General features: G+C 36.1%; 3 protein-coding genes across 3 annotated transcripts; all 3 read right to left on the bottom strand.

The window, feature by feature from the left end:
- Positions 1 to 8,982: 8,982 nt before the first annotated feature.
- LOC130995159 (ankyrin repeat-containing protein BDA1-like) lies at positions 8,983 to 11,959 on the bottom strand. Its single transcript, XM_057920308.1, has 2 exons — positions 11,450 to 11,959; positions 8,983 to 9,652 (listed from the first exon to the last, which is right to left on the bottom strand). The coding sequence occupies exons 1-2, from the start codon at positions 11,834 to 11,836 to the stop codon at positions 9,353 to 9,355; spliced, it is 687 nt and encodes a 228-aa protein (XP_057776291.1). The 5' UTR covers positions 11,837 to 11,959; the 3' UTR covers positions 8,983 to 9,352.
- A 5,238-nt stretch (positions 11,960 to 17,197) lies between these two features.
- On the bottom strand, positions 17,198 to 18,799 carry LOC130994514 (late blight resistance protein R1-A-like). Its single transcript, XM_057919556.1, has one exon. The coding sequence runs from the start codon at positions 18,797 to 18,799 to the stop codon at positions 17,198 to 17,200; it is 1,602 nt and encodes a 533-aa protein (XP_057775539.1).
- A 200-nt stretch (positions 18,800 to 18,999) lies between these two features.
- Positions 19,000 to 20,079, bottom strand: LOC130994513 (putative late blight resistance protein homolog R1B-19). Its single transcript, XM_057919555.1, has one exon. It carries the CDS (start codon positions 20,077 to 20,079, stop codon positions 19,000 to 19,002), a length of 1,080 nt encoding a protein of 359 aa, XP_057775538.1.
- Between the last annotated feature and the right edge of the window lie 1,525 nt (positions 20,080 to 21,604).

Raw genomic sequence — 21,604 nt, 5'->3', positions numbered from 1 at the left:
ATGAAAGAAAATTTGCAGTTGCTTTCTGTAGTGCATTAAGATCTTTTTTTTTTCTTTTCTTTTGCAAATGAATATTGTTGACTTTTGAAAAAGTTGTTGTCAGTAGCCCCAGAGGCGTGCTGGTGGCGAGACTATCATGATATGAATAACCCGATTCATATTGCAGCTGTTAGGAATTGACGTTACAACAATTGCAGCAACTCAATTCAAACGCAGCTATACAGAAAACGCAGCAACAACTCTCTCAACTCTCAACTTTAACACTCAAGTTTGTGATGAGAATTGAACAAGAAAATAAAGAAAGAAGACACCAGATTTTGACGTGGTTCAGTTGTTAAACCTACATCCACGGAAGATCACCCAAGAACTTGCACTAATCACGATCAAAAGTTACAAAGAATTACACAACGAAGAGCTAGAGATGAAAGCTCTCAAGCTTGAAACAAGACTACTTTAATTTTCTCACTCTCTTTTCACTCTTCTTCTCAGAGAATTCTTCTAACTTCTAACCTGATCTAGGAGGATTACATCAAGTATTTAAACTCATAAAATGATCAAGTCACAAGCTCACAAAGACAGCTGCAAGATGCTCTGCTCAAAGTCAAATTCTGTTAGTTTGTTAAAACAAACTGACTTTCTGCTTTTCACATAAGCCCTCCAACTATTGTTAATTGCTTTCAAGTCCTTACTTAACTAACTGCAATTATGAATTCACATTCTACAATTCTCCACCTTGAATCATCAGTGTAGTTCTACAACAATCTCCACCTTCAACCTGCTAGCTCACTTTGACAGATTACTCTCCTCATGAGAGTTAAGCTTAACCAATTCACAGCAGTACTCAAACTTGTTCTTAGGTAATGCTTTAGTAAGCATATCTGCTGCATTATCCTCAGTGCCTATTTTAACTATTTTAACATCACCTTTCTCAACTATATCTCTGACAAAATGCAGCTTCACATCAATATGCTTAGAGCGTTCATGAAATACCTGATGTTTAACAAGATGTACTGCACTTTGATTATCACATAATATAGTAACAGAGCCTTGAACAATACCCATCTCTTGCACCATACCTTTAAGCCACAATCCTTCTTTAACTGCCTCAGTGACAGCAATATACTCTGCCTCAGTTGTGGAGAGAGCAACCACGGACTGAAGCATAGATTTCCAACTGACAGCAGAGTTGAACAAAGTAAAGACATATCCAGTTTGAGACTTCCTGGTATCAATGCTCCCAGCATAATCTGAATCAACAAATCTATGTAAGGCTTCTCCATGTCTGTCATTCTGTTGTTTGAACAAAATTCCAACATTAAGAGTTCCCTTCAAGTACCTCAGAATATACTTTAGAGCCTCCCAATGAGCTTTTCCTGGATTAGACATGAACCTACTGGTCACACTAATTGAGTGAGCTAAATCAGGTCTAGTACAGACCATAGTATACATAATGCTCCCAACTATATTAGAATAAGGAACATTTTCCATCTCCACCTTCTCTCTGTCAGTTTGTGGCCTTTGCTTTTCCTCCAATTTGATATGTTGTGGGAGAGGTACACCAATAGCTTTAGCTTCATGCATCCTGAATTTCTTAAGAACTTTACTAATGTAATCAGACTGAATGAGAATAAGCTCTGACTTCTCTCTATTCCTCTTAATATCCATTCCTAAGATCCTCCTTGCTTCCCCCAAATCCTTCATATCAAACTATGAATTTAAAGCTCTCTTAACTGCATTCACTTCATTCATTGATTTTCTAGCCACTAGCATATCATCAACATATAGTAGTAGATATACAAAACTACCATCTTTAGCTTCTTTAAGATATACACACCTATCATAAGAAGACCTTCTGAAATTTATGCTCAGCATAAACTCATCAAACCTCTTGTTCCATTGTCTTGGACTTTGCTTAAGTCCATACAAAGACTTCTGTAACAAGCATACTTGAGACTCCTTCCCTGGAACACTAATGCCTTCAGGCTGATCCATATGGATAGTTTCCACTAGTTCACCATTGAGGAAAGTTGTCTTCACATCCAGTTGATGTAATTCAAGGTTAAACTGAGCTACTATTGACAGTAGAAGCCTAATTGAACTGTGCTTTACAACTGGAGAGTAGATCTCATTGAAGTCTATCCCTTCTTGTTGAGTAAAACCTCTAGCCACCAACCTAGCTTTATACCTCAATGTTTCCTTTCCATCAATGACCTCAATTTTTCTTTTAAACAACCATTTGCAGCTTACACACCTTTGTGTCTTTGGTTTAGGAACAAGTTTCCAGGTCTTGTTCTTGATCAGAGAATTGAATTTCCTCATTCATAGCTTCAATCCAAAACTTTGACTTTTTGCAAGATATAGCTTCTTTGTAAATCTTGGGTTCTTGGTAGCTAATTTTCTCAGCAACTGTTAATGCAAATGATATCTGATCTGCTTCAGCAAATCTGGCAGGAGGTTTGATGCTTCTTCTGATCCTGTCTCTTGCAAGTTGATACTCATGTAGATCATCTCCACCTTGGTCTGAAACATCATCTCCTTGTTCAGCATCAACTTCTTCCTTAACAGCCACATTCTTATTTGCATTTTCAGAATTAGTTTCAGCCTTTGAAGACTCCACCTCAAAATCTGTATCAGAGTTCTCCCCTTTAAAAGGCATGATCTCTTCTCTGAAGATAACATCTCTGCTGATCAGAGCTTTTCCTTTTCCAGCCTCAATGCACCATAGTTTGTAACCTTTTACACCACTAGGGTATCGTATCATTACACATTTCAATGCTCTTGGTTCCAACTTATCTTGCTTTATATGCATATAAGCAAGACACCCAAATTTCCTCAAATTTGTGTAATCTGCAGGCCTTCCAGTCCATCTCTCTTCAGGGGTTTTGAACTCAATTGCTGATGAAGGACAACTATTTATGAGATAGGCTGCAGTAACAACAGCTTCTCCCCAAAACCTTGCTGCCATTCCAGAGCTGGATAGCATACATCTGACTCTCTCTAAGAGGGCCATGTTCATCCTTTCAACCACCCCATTTTGCTGTGGATTTCCAGGAACAGATTTGTGCCTCTTGATTTCTTTTGCTTTACAGTAGTCTTGAAACTTTTCAGATACAAATTCTAAATCATTGTCTGTTCTTAGACATTTAAGTTTAGAATTCTTCTCATTTTCAACTAGGCTGCACCACTCAACAAACTTATCAAACACATTTATTTTATTTTTAATCACATAAACCCAAACTTTCCTGGAATAGTCATCAACAAAAGACAAGAAGTAGTTTCCTCCACCTACTGTGGTGGTCTTAGAAGGACCCCATAAGTCAGCATGCACATATTGAAGTGGAGCAGTAGAAGTATGTTTGCCTATTGGATATGACAACTTTTTACTTTTACTCAATACACATGCTTCACAATCATGCATTTTAATATCATGTTGTAGCTTAAGAGTGCCTTGTTTCTTAAGTTCAGTAAGTCATTTTTCACTAACATGACCTAGTCTAGCATGCCATATCATAGTATCATTATTAGCAATGTTCTCATTTTCACCTGTTATAGTAGAAGCAATCAAATGATATAAACTATGCATTCTCATGCCTTTCATGATAGTTCTAGAACCCTTAATCACAAGCAAACTATCTTTATCAGACTTAAACTCATAGCCTTTGGCTTGCAGAAAACCAAGGGAAATTAAGTTTCTCTTGAGACTGGGAATATACCTGACCTCAGTTAACATTCTGATGGAGCCATCATGAAGCTTGAGTTTTACTGAGCCGAATCCCTTAACAGTGCATACTTCATCATTTCCTAGTATCACTGATCCCAAGCTTTCTTCCTGCAAATCACAAAACCAGGATTTAGTTGGACACATATGAAAAGAACAACCTGAATCAAGAATCCATTCAGATCCAGGTTTGGAAGAGATTATGTTTAAAGCTTCTGCTTCTTGAAGTTGTTCTGCAATGTCGGCAGTATCAGGTGCAGCTCCCTTTTGAGCTTGTTTTCTCTTCCAACTATAGCAATCCTTCCTTATGTGGCCAGGCTTTAGGCAGTAATGACACTTCCTGTTGTCCTTGGTGTCATCATCATTTCCCTTTGAATTCTGCCCAGACTTTTGCTTATCTTTCCATGGTTTCTTTGACTTTCCCTTTGTGAATTTTCCCTTGACATTCAGACTCTCATTTGGAGCTTCTGGTTTGGAGTCTGCAGCTTTCTGGAGTTCTTTTGATTTCAGGGCATTAATCACTTCTTCAAGAGTAATGGAGGCCTCTCTACCATAGAGCATGGCATCCTTTAGATTATCATATGATTTGGGTAAAGCATTCAGGAGAAGAATGGCTTTATCCTCATCTTCAAGATTGACTTCAATGTCTGCAAGATCATCAACTACCTTATTGAAGTCATCTAATTGATCCAAGATTGCTTTATCCTCTGTAATCCTATAGGAATACAGTCTCCTCTTCATGTAGAGCCTATTTGCCAAATATTTGGTCATATAAAGGCTCTCCAATTTCTCCCAAACTCCTGCTGCTGTCTCTTCCTTTGCAACTTCACGCAAGACTTTATCTCCCAAACACAGTATGATAGCACTGTGAGCCTTTTGCATCATTTCAAGATGTTTTCCACCATCTTCTTCACCCTTAGGGAGTTTCTTGGTTGTTAGAGCACCAAGAAGTCCCTGCTGAGTAAGAATCGCCTTCATTTTCAATCTCCAAAGGGAAAAATCATTTTTCCCCGTGAATTTCTCGGTCTCAAACTTCGCAGCTGCCATAACTGGAATAAACACCCCAAAACACTTGTGGATCTGATTTTTTCTTCTTTCAATCGCAATACACCTTGCTGCGCCTCGCTTCGATTCCCACAGACGGCGTCACTTTTGTTAGGAATTGACGTTACAACAATTGCAGCAACTCAATTCAAACGCAACAATGCAGAAAAACGCAGCAACAACTCTCTCAACTCTCAACTTTAACACTCAAGTTTGTGATGAGAATTGAACAAGAAAATAAAGAAAGAAGACACCAGATTTTTACGTGGTTCGGTTGTTAAACCTACATCCACGGAAGATCACCCAAGAACTTGCACTAAACACGATCAAAAGTTACAAAGAATTACACAACGAAGAGCTAGAGATGAAAGCTCTCAAGCCTGAAACAAGACTACTTTTCTCACTCTTTTTTCACTCTTCTTCTCAGAGAATTCTTCTAACTTCTAACCTGATCTAGGAGGATTACATCAAGTATTTAAACTTATAAAATGATCAAGTAACGAGCTCACAAAGACAGCTGCAAGATGCTCTGCTCAAAGTCGAATTCTGTTAGTTTGTTAAAACAAACTAACTTTCTGCTTTTCACAAAAGCCCTCCAACTATTGTTAATTGCTTTCAAGTCCTTACTTAACTAACTGCAATTATGAATTCACATTCTACAGCAGCCATGAATGGGCATGTTGACATCTTGGAGGAGTTGCTTCAAGAGAGTACGAATAAATTAAAATGTAATTTATGAAAAACTATGAAAAATGTCCTAAATTATCTAAGTACGAAGCAAGATGGACTTTAATATTTTTCTTGTTTGATTTTGACGATTTATTGCAAATCTTTTCATCTTATTTTTGGTTTGCGACAGAATGTAGTTCAGCGGCCGATCATTGTCACTTGTAATTTTAATGTAGTCATCAATCTTTTTCTAGCTACTCTCTTTTGCGGTTCAGTAGGCTGCAACTCCATCGTGAGTTTTTTTTAGACGCTATAGTTTGTTTTGACGTAAACATTGTTGAGTGTACTTTGTAAAGGACTTGTATAAACTCTAGCTTGTTTATTTGTTTCTTGTGTATCAAGGAGTTGGGTGATGAATATGGTTCATGTCTAAGGTGTGCACGCCTATCCACATCTAGCATTTTATTGCATAAGTCTATTTTGTAACTTATTTCCAGGTCACAAATTGTTTCCCTTGGGCGAAGCTCCCAAACGTAGATGGTTCACTGAACCTGATTACCAAGTTGTTGTGTTGATTTATTGCTTTAATGTTTATGTTTACGTGAATGTTCCTCCAAGGCGCAAAACACATTATGGCACACGTCTCATCACATATTTCACATATTAATCAATTTTTTCAGTATCTTCTAACATCTCTTATTTCCCATGATTTGTTTATTAAAACATAGTAATTTATATTATTAAAATACGACTTATATAAAAAGAAAAAGGAAAACAAGAACCTAGAAAACCCTTGAAAGCACAGAGATATAGACTAAGGGCCGAGCCTCGTTAAAACATCTTTGAGCAAAAACCAGAGGGAAAAAAACTTATATAGAGGAAAAAGAGTGCTCGTCCATCACAAGATACGAAAAATTCGCAGGAAAGAGAGCTGAGTTGAGGTGACTTCTAGAACTCCAGTCAAACCATCGTCCTAAAGAAACCCCGACTCTCACATCCCAAAAACAAAAGCAAGACACAAACGAAAAACAACTAACAAGCCACAACCTAAAAGAAAAAACCAAAAAAACGTGAACATTCTCAACATCAACCAGAAAAAACTGTGAGGATTCCCTGGCCATGGAGCCCGACCCCTCGGATCCCAGCCAGGGACGGAGCCAGGGGGGGGGGCTAGAGCCCCCTCCCAAATTTTGAGTTTTTTTTTTAATTTAAATTTTAAAATATATATAGATATATGTTTATACCTATTATAAAATAATTTTGTTTTATAAAAGAGTATTTAGTTATTATATTCTCTCATATATACTTAATTTAAGGATAATTCTGTTATTTAAAACTATATAATCTATGAAATATTGTTTGTTATTATTACTATTATACTTGTCTTTTAATAAAAAAATGCCTAATATGTATGAAATGCTAAAAAAAATTATAATGTATTGAAACTAATTTGTAATATATAGAAAATATATAATCTATGAACATGTTGTTTGTTATTATTATTATTATGCTTTCCTTTTAATAAAAAATGTCTTAAATATACGGAATGTCCAAAAAAAGTTTTGTGATATATTGAAACTATATAATCTATGAAAATATTGTTCGTTATTATTAGTATTATGCTCGTATTTTAATGAAAAATACCTTAAATATACAGAATGCCCAAAAAAAAAATCTCGGAGGCTACCGCCCCCGAACCCCCGTACAAGTTCAGCCCCCCCCCCCCCCCGAACTTAATTCCTGGCTCCGTCCCTGATCCCAGCTATATATGAGCGCACCCAAGAACCCGGGAGAGGCTCCATCCCAAATCACATGATCCCAACCAAACAACCAACCAAGAAACTCAAGGGGGGCCGCCCAAAGAAGGAAGTGCAAAACATAACTACAACTATACCACAAAAAAGCCGTCGAAGTCCGCATGCGGCCTCCCAACACACACCGCAGCTTGCACCCTCATCAAAACTAGCCGAGAACTAAGCCAGGTAGACCGAAGCCATTCCTGCCACAACCACAACCAAACTGCATGAAGCGCCACCGAGCACCAAGAAAATGAGCAGCATCTAATGAACGACTCTAACATGACTATGCATGGGTCGACATATATATCTCTAGCAATAGCTTGACGAATCTCTTTAATAGCAAAAGGCCACCAGCCCTCCTTTGTCTCACCATTAGCCAAAATATCAGTTGGCATATTTCCCTCCCTATAAATGTGAGTGACCAACAAATTAAAATCCGGGAGAAGATGAAGAATATGTTTCCAAGACACCATGACGCGCCAAGGAACATCCATGGAACGAGTCTCTAACAAGCGAACGACATACATAGAGTCAACCACGGTCATGAGCAATGTTGACGGGGTAGGGGGGGCTAGAGCCCCCTCCCAAATTTTGAGTTTTTTTTTTTTTTTTTTTTTTTTTTAATTTTAAAACATATATAGATATATGTTTATACCTATTATAAAATAATTTTGTTTTATAAAAGAGTATTTGGTTATTATATTCTCTCATATATACTTAATTTAAGGATAATTCTGTTATTTAAAACTATATAATCTATGAAATATTGTTTGTTATTATTAGTATTATACTTGTCTTTTAATAAAAAATGCCTAATATGTATGAAATGCTAAAAAAAATTATAATGTATTGAAACTAATTTATAATATATTGAAAATATATAATCTATGAACATGTTGTTTGTTATTATTATTATTATTATGCTTGCCTTTTAATAAAAAATGTCTTAAATATACGGAATGTCCAAAAAACATTTTGTGATATATTGAAACTATATAATCAATGAAAATATTGTTCGTTATTATTAGTATTATGCTCGTATTTTAATTAAAAAAATACCTTAAAAATATAGAATGCCCAAAAAAATCTCTTGGGGGGCGGTCAGCCCCCCCCCCCCGAACTTAATTCCTGGCTCTGTCCCTGGCAGTAATGATGGCTAACAACTCTGCTTCAAAACCAAAACCGATGCCGCCTTTAAACATAGTAATTTATATCATTGAAGAAAATAGAAAAAAATACTCCCTCCGTCCATGAAAGGAACTTCCTAGGAGGGAGTGGCACAGGTTTTAAGAAAAAATATTGTTGAGTATATTGAGATTGGAGAAAATGTAGTTGAGTGTATTGGAAGTTGTGAAAATGTGTTATAATTAATATTGAGAGTTGTGAAAAGTGAAAAGTAAGAGTAATTATAAGTGGTGGGGTATATTCCAAAAATAGGTAGGAAGTTTTTTTGTGGACGTCCCAAAAAGGAAAGATAGGAAGTTCTTTCGTTGACGGATAAAGTATATAATATTATTAGTTATTGATTATAGTTGAAGATAAAAAATGTTATTTTATACCAAAAAAAAAACAAATATAAAATTAATTTCCTTCGGGTGAAAATGCTAGTATAATCTACAATATGAAGACTACAAACGATCATAATTTATTGGCGTAAAAACCGGTCACAGAGACTTTTGATCGAACATCTCTCGCGCATATGCTTTCCGCAATTATTCAAGAAAATAATAATACCTCTCCTTCCTCTGCAACTACACTCAAATCAGATGTCGTAGACGTTTATATTCATAACGAGATTTTCTCCTCCACGAGGATTGCAAGCCATTGATACAAAGGTAGAGAACTAGCAACAGAATGAAGCTAAGGAAAACACACACCACCGCCGCCACAATATACCCAAGCGTTTGCTCTTCGTTAGGAGTGGTCATGATCAACGAAGCCCCATAGCCCACCGCGAGCGACGTCAGCGACAGCCACATCGCCGTCGTGGCCACCGCCAGAAAAAAGAAGTGCTCCAGCGGCAGCCCGGTGGTGATGAGCATGATTGTGATGAGAGATGAAACGAACGCCGTGGTGTTGGCATTGACGAAGTGCTTATACATCTTGGGATGTGTGTATGCCATCACAGCTTCGCCGGCTTTGTGCGATGACGTGTCGTCCTGCCACACGCCGCCGGGGGTTGGAGGACGGATTGGAAGGCCATGGTGGCGATGAGGACGACCACCACCATTGTGATGTCGGTCATCTTGGGGAGGATTCCCAGCAATTTTGAACGATCTGATAAACTATTCAAGATCTTTCTGATTTCTGGATAGGTGATTGGGTCTCGAGGGCTCTCCTTCAAGATATCCAACGCTGTTTTGCCCATTGAATTCGTCATCTCCTTGTCTAGTTTAGTTCTTTGCACCAAGTATCTTATCATCTGTGATTTTTCATACTATTAATAGCTGAAATTCTTTTTTTTTTTCCATTGAACAAATAATTTTACAGAAAAACGATCCTGTGAACCTGGTTCATGGTGAAACTGGCTTTACAATATCACTACTTCAACCTACAATTGATAATTTATCATTTTAAAGTGTCATTTGTATGTCAACATAATGTTATTGTGAAGTCGGTTTCACAGGAGATCACCTGATAATTTTATAGTTTGTAACATGAAATCGAAAATGAGACTTTTATTAACCTCGGACATTAAAATTAACCAACAAGTGCATTATTTTTGGTATCAACTATTACTCATGTTATTTTATTTTTGAACTCATGACAATATGTTAAACTATTCACAGTCGTGACACTCATCCAACTCAACCTAACTCAACTTTTTAATAAAATATTCATTTATTTCTCATCCACCTACACAACCCACAACCTAATATAATTTCTACTCTCATTAGTGACACCAAGCCAACCTACATATTTTTCTTTTGGATAAGATGTAAAATTTGTAGAATCTTGAAAGTTAGGGTAATCTTGAGAATTTGGATAATTTTTGAAATTTGAATTAAAAAAATTAGGATGATTTGGATCCATAACTCAAAATGAAAATAAATATGAGAAAAAAACTAAACAGAATGTGAAATATAGAAATTTAGTTTGTATGTGAGAATAAACACAAATTTGAGTTCTATTTATGAGGAGATTTCCTGTACAACCAGTTGTGTGATACAATCAGATCATCCAAGACCAATATCCTTACTCATCTGGAGTAAATATATATAGTAAGTTGGTTGGATCTTGATAGGGTAAGAAATGGTTGTATCATACAACCGGTTGTACATAAGATTTTGTGTCTATTTATAGAGTTCACATTAGTAAGAATTTTGATATAATTTTAATATATATTTTTTTATTAAAAAATATACAAATTTAATTTTGTTAAACAAAATATGAAAATAATTAAAAAAAGTGGACATATGGATTAATTAATGTGAAGACGGTGACCTCCAACGCAGGCACCCTCAAAGTTGTATCCTAAGCCCATTGGGCCAAAGGTCAAAACTAGGCTGGACCGGTCTGAATAAAAATTGTGTAATTCTATTCATAATTTGTACTTTACACTTTATAGCTTTCGAATAAAATAATAATAAAAATAATAACAAAATCACTACTTTATCCCTATAACTCCTAAATTAAAATTCTATAAAATACTAATTTAAATTAGTGTTTTATAGAATTTTATCATTGTAGTTTGTAGCCCCAAAAATTTGAAGAAAAAAAAAAAAAGACACGCCTGTACGTAATTTAACACATCTCAATCTCTCCAATAATGTTATCCAAAAATAAATACAAGATTCAACAGAAATCTAAAATATAAAGATCAAACTGAAGCAGCATATCAGCTAAAAGAATAGTCTAAGTCAATGAAAAGTAGTACCATGAAAAGTATGCATTAGTCATTTTTATATTGTAAAGATAAAAATAGCCACAAATAAAAAAAAGAAGTAAGTTTTGACTTAATTAAAGTGTTATTTTGCCCTTATTTGACCTTAATTTGCCTAAATTAGCCTTAATTCATGAAAGAAAATTCTTTGAAATTAATTGTGAATTGTGGGTAAAATATGATCATTTCATGATTAAGGGAGTTCTTTTGTTATAAATTGTAGGCAAAATAGGGTAGTTCAAGACTAAGAAACATTTAAGTCGTGAATTATAGATAAAATATGGTGAAATTAAAATGACAAATTAATACAACAAACAAAAAAGGGTTGGTAGTTACCTCAAGTTGATTGCACCTAACAGCCAAATGCAGTATTGTCTCGCCATCATCATCCTTTGCACAAACAAGCTCACCCAACTTCTCCACCAAAACATTCAATGCTCTCAGCTGACGATGCTTCACACACAGATGCAGCACAGTTTGCCCGCGACGCACTCTCTCCATAGCAGGATACAAATCAAGTCGAAGCAGCTCCTCCAAGATCTCGACATTCCCATCCATGGCCGCAACATGAACCGGGTTCATATCATGGCCGTCTCGCCACCAGCACGTCTCTGGGGCTACTGATAACAATCTCTTGGCAATCTCGAGCTTCCCTTCTTCTACTGCGATGTGAAGAGGTGACAGTTTTTGGGAGTCTAAGATCCGAGTTAGCCGCGGATTCATCTTCAACACCTCTTCCACAATGCTTACTTGTCCATGCGTGATTCCTATGTGTAATAGATTTCTTGAAAATGGAAATGAAACTGCATCGAGAAGGTGGGGATCTTGTTGCAGCAGTTGTTTAAGTGTTGCTAATCCTCCTGATGTTCAAGGCCCACAAGAAATCTATTTTTAATAGGTCTCTTAAATCTAAACTCAAGTCACGGTAAATTGCTTAACATTCTATGATTCACTTAGCTGGGTTTTCAAAATTTAATGAATAAATAATTGAAAACAATTCTCTTGAGTTAAGAACACCAACAATATTCTTACTCGTCTTTCTTTTGTAATTGGAATTATAAATAACCAATTAAATCATGATGCAATGCATGACTCATTTCATACTCAAGCATATAAGTGTTTACTTAAAATATGCACAAGCCCAAGTAATAATAAAGGCAGCCCACGGCGAGATCGCCGCCTCTCTCCTCTTTCTCTACTCTGCTCTACTATACTCTGCTCTGCTAGCTTCAACCAGCTCTGCTCTCCAGCTCTGGTCATTCAGCTCTGGTCTCCCAGCTCTAGTCTCCAGCTCTGGTCTCCCAGCTCTGGTCATTCAGCTCTGGTCATTTAGCTCTGGTCTCCCAGCTCTGGTCTCCAGCTCTGGTCTTCAGCTCTGCTCTGCCCCTCTCGCTCTGCTCTGCCCCTCTCTACTCTGCTCTGCCCCTCTCGCTCTACCCTGCCCCTCTCGCTTTGCTCTGCCCCTCTCTCTTTCTCAGCCCACCGGTACACCTCACGCCGATCACCTCCTTGGCAACGGCGAAGCGCCGTCACCTCCCTCTGTTTATCCGGCGACCGCAGCAAGCCTCGGCCGCTACCCGCACTCTCCTCTCCTCCAGACCTGACGGAAACGCAACCTACAGCTTACAGGCCACGCCTCCGCCGAGCCCTAGATCCCCAATTCAGCCACCACCGCCCTTACTCTACTTTTGATTCTCTCTTACTCCGGCGACAGACGACGAGGTCGCCGCCGACAGCAACAACCCCTCCGACACCTCAGACCCAACGCAGAACAAAACAAACTCAAATCTCTACCTTTCTTTTTTTTCTTTTAACATAGACATCCTTTGTATGCAAGCATAAACACATAATCAGAGTATATGCACATGTGTTTTTGAAATGTCATTTTGTTCGATCATGAAACGAAATGGACTCAGAATGAATGGAGAAATCTCAAAGTTGAGAAGAACTTACCTATGGTAGCTGCGCACTTCAGGGACGAAGAAAGAGCTTTGTGAGAAGCTTAGAGTTGCAAGAAATTTTCCAAATGGATCAGCTGAATTGTTGAAGAAGGGGAGATGATTGACTTTTTTAAGGAGTACAAAAGGTAACTGGGACGTGGATGCACCCTCTCCACACTCCCTAAATCACCATGATATTTTGCTAATTAGAAATTAGCAAAATATCTAGGGAATTAGTCATGTTTGGGCTCAATGGGCTTCGTTTGTGTGCTGAAAATTTCCACATGGATCGGCTGTTGGGGGTTAGAGTATGGTGAATTGAGGTTGTTGATTAGACAAATAAAATCCCTAAGGATAAAATTGTTGAAACTGTAAAAATTTCTTCAGGGTTGGTTAACTAGTAACTCGTATAAATGCTAGAATGCTTAATTAAATAAATATGCAATGCATATAAATTTAATAACTAAATTTACAAATGCTTTTGTAAATCATTTTTGTTGGAATTAAAATAAATTCTTTTTCTCAATCCGGCGTGAATCATCTTAAATCTAAGTTCAAAATTATTCTAAACTTAGCTCGAGGAAACGGGGTATTACAGGTGGACTTAATTGATTGCTGGAATTCTTTATTAATTGTTAGAATTTTCTGTTTATTTATTTAGGATTAGAACCATTGCAATTCTTTTGGATTTTATTTATTTATTTTTAAATTTAGTATTTTCTCATTTTTTTCCCATAAATTTCGTTTTTGTTGAGTTTCTTTGCAGGTTGAATTTTAGGAGAATTCTCGCCGATCCCTTGGGAGACGATCTTGCTTACTGCTGTCTGCGCAGTGTGGGCATACCGGCTGACCGTCGGATATTTTTGGTGTAAAACGACGCACCACTCAACTTATTTAATCTATTGGCATTTCATCCAACAAGCATGATTAGTTAAAAAATACAGAGTATACAAATGAGTATATATGCTTAAGGGGACTTAGCATGATACAAAAATCAGTTTATATATATATATATAGAAGAGGGCTACCATGAAAACACCTCTTAGTCTATAAAATAAGAACAATAATTGACCATAGATCTAGATTGATCGATGGCTTGGATTTGATTCTGGTGATTCATTTCAATTCATAATTAAATTCATACGATTATTTAGTAGAAGGATATAATTGGTATTGTGAAAATTTGACTTCCCATCTCTAACCACTCGGTTCCTATATTTGTGGCTATTAATTAGGAAAGTAAGATTTTCCATGTTTGACACTTAATTTCCTGAATTAACGTGAGAGTTTAGAGGTGTAATTTATGTGAGTCTACACATTATTCTATGATGTAATTTCAATTTCTGATAGTTTGACACTTATAAGTAATGATGTTACGAATTGGACGTACTTTTGTTACGAATTAATTTTTGTCATGAATTTTAATTTATGTTACAAATTGGAAGTATTTTTGTTATGAATTATATTTTCATGTAACAAGAAAATTTTTCATTCTATATGCACGAATTGAAAATATTATTGTTATGAATTAATTCTATGCACGAATTGGAAATTTTTGTATGTAATATTTCAAAATTATTACTTTTTTCACGAAAATTGTTAATTTTACTCACGAAAACTTGTAATTTTAATTATTTAATTAAGTGATTATTGTCGTAAAAAATAACCATTGATATGAATAAAGGTAAAAAAAATTAAAAAAAAAACAGAAATGTAATATTTTAATATTATATTTTTCACGTCAATTATATTTTGTTAAGTAATGATTATCGTAGGAAAAAGTTACTCCCTTCGTCCACCAATTCAAGGCCTACTTGCCTTTTTGGTCCGTCCACAAAAACAAGGCCTACCTATTTTTGGTAAGTTTTTATTCATTATTTAATCAAAAAAGTCAAAGATTTTTTACAAAAAAGTGGGACCCTTTCTCCACTCAACTAATAAAAATACACTTTTTCTTAAACAGTGGGACCCTTTCTCCACTCAACTAATAAAAATACATTTTTTCTTAAGACTCGTGTTTTTTCATAGAGGCCTTTAATTGGTGGACGGAGAGAGTATTATTTTGTCAAGGTAATATTTCAAAATAAGCAAAAATCGCTGAAAACATGAAAAAACCGGTGAAGAGAAAAAACTAAAAAAAAAACAAAAAAAAAATCGCAAAAAAAAAAAATCTCAAAAACGCGTCCAATGAGTTTTGAACCGCTCTGACCTTGGGGACTAAGGGGTGTGAGGTGCTATCAACAATCATTGCACCAAGGCATTCATTTAGTTTACAATTACTATAAAATCACCGAATTTTGGTTGAACAAGAACTTGACATAATTAATGAAAGCCTCAATCCGTATTTAAAAAAAATAAAAAATTGATACTCGTCTATATAACATATAAAAGAGCAGTTTAAGGTAAAATTTTAACGCCATTTTTTAAAGGAATTTAAAAAGACGTGATTAACTTTTTGCTCGAGATAACCGCAAATTTATAATTAGCTTTATACGGTTTTTATCCTTAATTCCTTCAAAGAAAAATAAAAACTACCCATGATCCCATTATTTTCCGTAACTGAAACTCTCTCTCTTCTTCTAAAAGATACATCTCTATAAAATGCAATCGCTTTTCACTTCTTTTCAGCCATCGCAACCGCTGGTCTGCTGCCATCTTCCGCCTTTCTGCTCGCCGCCGTTACCTATCATCCACAGCAGGAACGTCATTGTCATTAGCACCATTTTCCCATCTAACTTATCAACATTGTCGAGTCGTGACCTCGTATATTATTAATAACCAGTACGCTCATTTGTGCGATGCACGACGAATATCTAAATCCATTTAAATAAATATATATAAATATTAAAGTTTAAATAAATACAAAACATGTTTTAAAAATAAAATAAAACAAAATAATCCACATCAATTACTCAGTAAAATCCTGAATTTGAAAATGTAAATTTTCAACTTTATATAAAATGTAATAAAAATTATTCAATAATAAACATTAGCATTACACATTATTATTATAGAGTATTACACGCCATAATAAATATTTCAAATACAAACATAAATAAAGAGTTGGAAAATATTAATGAAGAGAGAGAAATTTTTTTTTTAAATTTTTAATAACTTTTTCATTTTAAATTCATTTTTAATGATTTTTATGCTATATTAAATTTAAGATGCGTATAGTATATTTTTTCATGAATCAAATTTGACAATGTTTACAAAAGAATTAAAATATAAAAAAACAAAAAGAAAAAAATAATGAAAAAATTGGTGAAAGAAGAGAGAAAAAGAGAGGGAAGAAATGGAGGAAAAAACTAGTCTTTTATATATTACTATATAGACTAGTGACTAAATTTTAAATATAAAAATTACTTTTAAACACTCCATCTGTCTCATAAGAATGTGCATTATTGTTGGTGACACTAATTTAAATAAATTTTAGGTGAGTGTATTGGAAGGGAGAAATGAGTCAACTATATTGTAAAGTAGGGATAAGAGCACTCGCAGCGAGACACACGGGACCAGGCTCGCCTAGCTCGTGTGAGACTGCTACCGCTGCTGAGTCCACCCAGCGCGAGGCGCAACGCGATTTGGCTCACCGGGCGCGAAGATGAGAGAGAAGGACGCGTTAGATACACCGTCCAATGGGAAAATTGCATATATTAAAAAAATTCTAAAAAATATGGGAATGCAGAATGGCATTTTTTTGTAAAATAATACTATAATTAAAACTAAAATGAAAATAATTATATAATATATTGTGGTTAGATAGTTGAAGTGGTCACCGATAAATCATAAAATATAGATATAGTTAAATTGGATATAATATTGGAGACGTAGAAGATAGAAAAATTAATCCAATAAAGGTTGGATGGTTGGCCCATCACTATTAGAGATAGTCTTATATCAATGAAACAGGAGAAAACATCATTATATGTGATAGAAATGAGCAGCAACAGCAATTAATGATGTAATAATGTAAGAAAGTTTAAGCATATAACTTTCCCAAAAGGAAGAGAAACTAAATCAGTTATTCAAGTAGAACAAAAGGAACAATAGAAAGACTTGTGGAGCTTAAAATAATGAATTGAAGCAACAAAAAAAGTTTTATAAGCTTACAAAAAAAAAAGTCTGAACTTGTAACTAACAATTAATCTTGGATGCTGGGTAATAGTGACCGCAACTGCGCTCTCACTGTAACTTTAAAGTTGGGACTTCTCAAGCTCAACATTCTTTTCTCATTTTCTTCAACTAGAACTCGAACATGAAGGTCTAGTTGGTCTCCTTGTAAATCCTCTTGTTCTTCTACTATCTTTTTAGCTGACTCTACCGCTGATTCACTGCAATGTTCCAAATAAATTGATTTCAGCGTTGCTATTTCTCCAACTTCTGAAGGGATCTCCTCCAATTCTGTTAATCTTAGAAGACGAAGCTCGTGGAGAAGTGGAAAGTGGGAGCTCTCTGCCATCGTCCAATTTTTAAGACCTTCACACTCATCCAATTGTAGTAGCTTGAGGCTCTGGAATTGGCTCTCAGTAGTGTCCCACTTGCCTGTTTTGAAGGTACCACGATGTAATACTAACTTCTGAAGAAGGGGTAACCACCCTATCTTTTCCAATATCTCTACCAACTCCAGATCATAAGAGTCATCGAGAGATAACTTCAACTTCTTGAGGGATTGTGGGAAACTAATACTCTGCAAATACTCATCACAATCATGATTGATGCGGCAGTACAAGCTTTCTAATTTACTGAGACACTGAAAATAGCTGAAACAGTTTGCTCTCTCCATTTGTTTCAATTCACTCAAACTCTCCATATCTTCCCAGTCGTAAACTAGATGCAATTTCCTCACATTGGGAATTCTTTTAACCACCCTCTTATTCAAATACAAATTCTTTGCTCCTCTGAGCGTTTGTAGATTCTCCATGATAACCATCTCACTCGGAGGATCTGGGAGAGTCAATGCTCCTCTCATAAACACGAGATGCCTAAGTTGATGCATTTGCCAAATCTCAATCGGTACAACATGACCATGCCCAAGACCATGAAAAATTCTAGTTCTACTCGTATCCCAAATCTGATCGGCTGAAGTCTGAGAATGAAGTATTAAGGTATTTAGGTTCCAAAGCAAATTGATAGAAGAAGGGAAACCGGTGTCGCGGTGAAGTCTAACAGCAAGGTACCGTGAGTTCACCAATTCAAAAACATCGCCTAGGAAATGAAGACCACTTGCTGTAGTAAAATTAAAATAATATTCTCCCAACAAGTAATCATATGTTAATGAACTTGTATCTCTATCATATGCTTTGAATGTTCTCAACAATCTAAAATCGTGAGGCGTTTCAAAGTCTTTCCTGTCATCACATAGTATTATAGAACGAGCATGTGGCAAAGATCCCGAGACTTCACTTGTTACCCTACTTCCAGCATTTTGAAAAACAACCCGACGACGAGGTTCGTTATCTATGACTGAAGGAGACTTTCCTATGATATGATAAAACCTCTCCTTTTCAACTTCTTTCAAGCACACGCCCCTCAACAAATCATGAATTCTACAGTATTTGACATTTCCAATAGACCCCAACTTATCAACTATTATGAGATTTCTATCGACCAATTCCATTAAGTACTCATGCGCAATTGTTTCCAAGCGTTTGCCAGTACTCGTTGGTTTTAAAAATCCTTCAGAAACCCATAGCTTCTTCAGCATTGAGGCACGAATTGAACGATCTTCATCAAAAACACCCATATACAAAAAGCATGGCTTCAAATAGTTGGGCAAATAGGTATAGCTCATTCGCAATATTTTCAAGCAAAATTCATCATTATTGGTAATGACAATTGAATTTAAATTTTGCTCTATACGCACCCAATATTCTCTACTACGCTCAGATTTTGCCAAGAGACCTCCAATTGTAGCAATTGATAAAGGAAGCCCTTTACAATTTGCTACAATTTTCTTTGCAATGTTCTGCGCAACTCAGGAGGAAAACTTTCTCCCCCAAACACAGTCTTGCATAACAAATCCCAACTACTAGCCTCATCTAGAAATTTCATACCAACACCATAAGACTCACCCAACTGCAAATTAAAGTTTGACAGCCTAGTTGTTACTATTATTCGACTGCCGTTTTTGCAATCAGGAAAGGAAGACCTGAACTTGTTCCACACCTCTATACTCCAAATATCATCCATAATTATGAGATACCTCCTACCCCATAAATACTGGTATAGTTTTAATCCCAATTTGCCCTCACTTATTTGTGATTTTTGCCCCAGTTGGTTCTCAATCAGATCACACTCCGGATCCCCACTTGCTTGGTAAAGAACATCTCTAAGTGTCTCTCTAACTTTATAAGTTTGAGAAATTGTAGTCCAAGCACAAATATCAAAACGCTGTTTAACAAGCGCATGCTCAAATACATGCCGGGCAAGAGTGGTCTTACCAATGCCGCCCATCCCCATAATTGGGATGATTTGGCGTCTCAGTTGGCCTCCGGTGAGCTTATCCAGCACTTCAACTAACACCTCGTCGAAGCCCACCATTATGCTTTCCTTGACAGCGGAAGAGGAGCCAACATGAGTTGAGGAGACCTTTCTCTGCTGTTGAGCTGCGGCTGCAATCTCCATGGCTTCCTTCTTGATGAAATTCATTTCTTCTATCACTTGTTGTAGATCGTGATAGTAGTCGTCTTTAATAGTTACGCATTTACACAGAGCTCGAAGCAAGTTTATAAAACTGGACATCTTCCCATGAATTGTGGATCGGTTATCAATTTGAACCACAATTTGGGACTCGATGACATCCTCAGCTGCATAAACTGCATCAGCAATGCGACGCTCCAATGGATCCGCTTCATGGTCATCAACAACTGGGGAAATATAAGCATCAAGAAAATCCTGCAAGAAGGTAATATTTTCAGTAAGAGATTCAACTTGTTGTTTGTCGAGATAAATTGGAGGGGAAGGATGATTTTTGATGCGATCTATGATATGCATAAGAGAAACCAGAGCTCCATAAGCTGCCATATATGATTAACTCTTTGAATGCGGACACAGAATGTATATATTTATGGGAAGTGTGAATGAAAATATTTGAGAGGTAAAAGAAGACAACCAATCTTTTATGCAAAGATGATCAGAGATGAAAGATGACAATTAACCAATCTGGTATTATGATTCCACAATTGAGAATTGAATCTTTTTATAGCAGAAATAGTTGAACAAGTCATGTGCAACATTATTGAAATCAATAAAATATGCTGCAGCTGGCTTAGTAAATTATTAGTGCAACTATTGATCCAAAAAAAATACTATTAGTGTAACTACTATGCACCTAACATGCCATCTGCACTATTCATTTAAATAAGCTGCAATTGTCGGAAACAGATTGTTTTATTGCACGCCATTAATTTAATTTAATTGTCGGATTGATATGTTTTATGCCCCGCCCCCCCAAAATTTCGCTTCAGCCGATCAACGGCTATTTTATTTTATCTTTTCTCCTCTATAAATACATTCCACTTTCCATTCCATTTTTTCACATTCAAACACTATTAGTACCAAAAGTACCAACCGGGAAAAAAAAATCTAAGTAAATTGGTACTTTTGGCAATATTATTGCCAATACTGTCATGCATGCACGAATGATACTAGTGATCATAAGAGATAGTATATGGCACTAATGACACTAATATGGTCATAAGTACCATTTGTGCAACACTACATAAGGGAAAATATATGGCACTAATGACACTAATATGGCCATAAGTACCATTCGTGCAACATCCTAAACGGAGAATCTAAACCTTAAATGGATAATTTAAACCCTACGAGAAAGTGTTCAAAATTATCATATAACTGTACTCATCTATATAAGACAAGACAATGTATCACCATAACTAAATGGCACTAATGACACTAATATGGTCACTAGTACCATTCGTGCATGGCCTTATTGGCACTAATAGTGCTAAGTGTACCAATTTACTTAGATTTTTTTTTTCAGTTGGCACATATGGCACCAATAGTGCCTAACCCGCGCAAACCTGAACCCGGTCAGCCCTAATTAAGGGCAAAATAGTCCTAAAACATAAAAAATGGCCAAATTTTGTATTTTTTTAATTAGTTGCCAAATTTTGTGTTTCCTTCCTCAAAATGGCCACCCGAGTATATTGTTTCTATTTTGTTAATGTAGAAAATTTACTTATAATCTTATGCATCTCCCAAGAAAATCTAAGATCATACGATGCTTGGTGGAGTACAAAATAATAGGGACGGAATCAAAGAACTCGATGGGCAAAACACCACTGCAAATCTTCAAGGAGATCCATGAGCAAGAGAGTCATCCAGAAATAGAAAAAATCCTGATCGATGAATCAGATTGGGATATCCTAACAAAATGTTAGACAAATTAACACTCGACCTCCGCAGAAGAATACACGATCAGACAATGGTGGTGATGGTGCTGATAGGGATAATGGCGTTCCAAGCGGCTGTCAGCCCCTCGGGCGGCGTATGGCATGATGACACGTCATCCCACGAAATGGGTGAA

Source organism: Salvia miltiorrhiza, chromosome 7 (genome assembly GCF_028751815.1).
Source record: "Salvia miltiorrhiza cultivar Shanhuang (shh) chromosome 7, IMPLAD_Smil_shh, whole genome shotgun sequence".
Classification (NCBI taxonomy): Eukaryota; Viridiplantae; Streptophyta; class Magnoliopsida; order Lamiales; family Lamiaceae; genus Salvia; species Salvia miltiorrhiza.
The sequence above is the reverse complement of the archived record's forward strand: the minus strand, read 5'-3'. Positions and strand labels throughout refer to the sequence as shown.

Bases quoted from the DNA above. Each gene is read 5' to 3' on its own strand.
- LOC130994514 (XM_057919556.1), bottom strand. From the start codon at position 18,799: ATGGGTGTTTTTGATGAAGATCGTTCAATTCGTGCCTCAATGCTGAAG.
- LOC130994513 (XM_057919555.1), bottom strand. From the start codon at position 20,079: ATGGCAGCTTATGGAGCTCTGGTTTCTCTTATGCATATCATAGATCGC.
- LOC130995159 (XM_057920308.1), bottom strand. From the start codon at position 11,836: ATGAATCCGCGGCTAACTCGGATCTTAGACTCCCAAAAACTGTCACCT. The intron at 9,653-11,449 runs GTAACTACCAAC...GAAAAATCACAG, and splicing joins TTAGGTGCAATCAACTTGAG to ATGATAAGATACTTGGTGCA.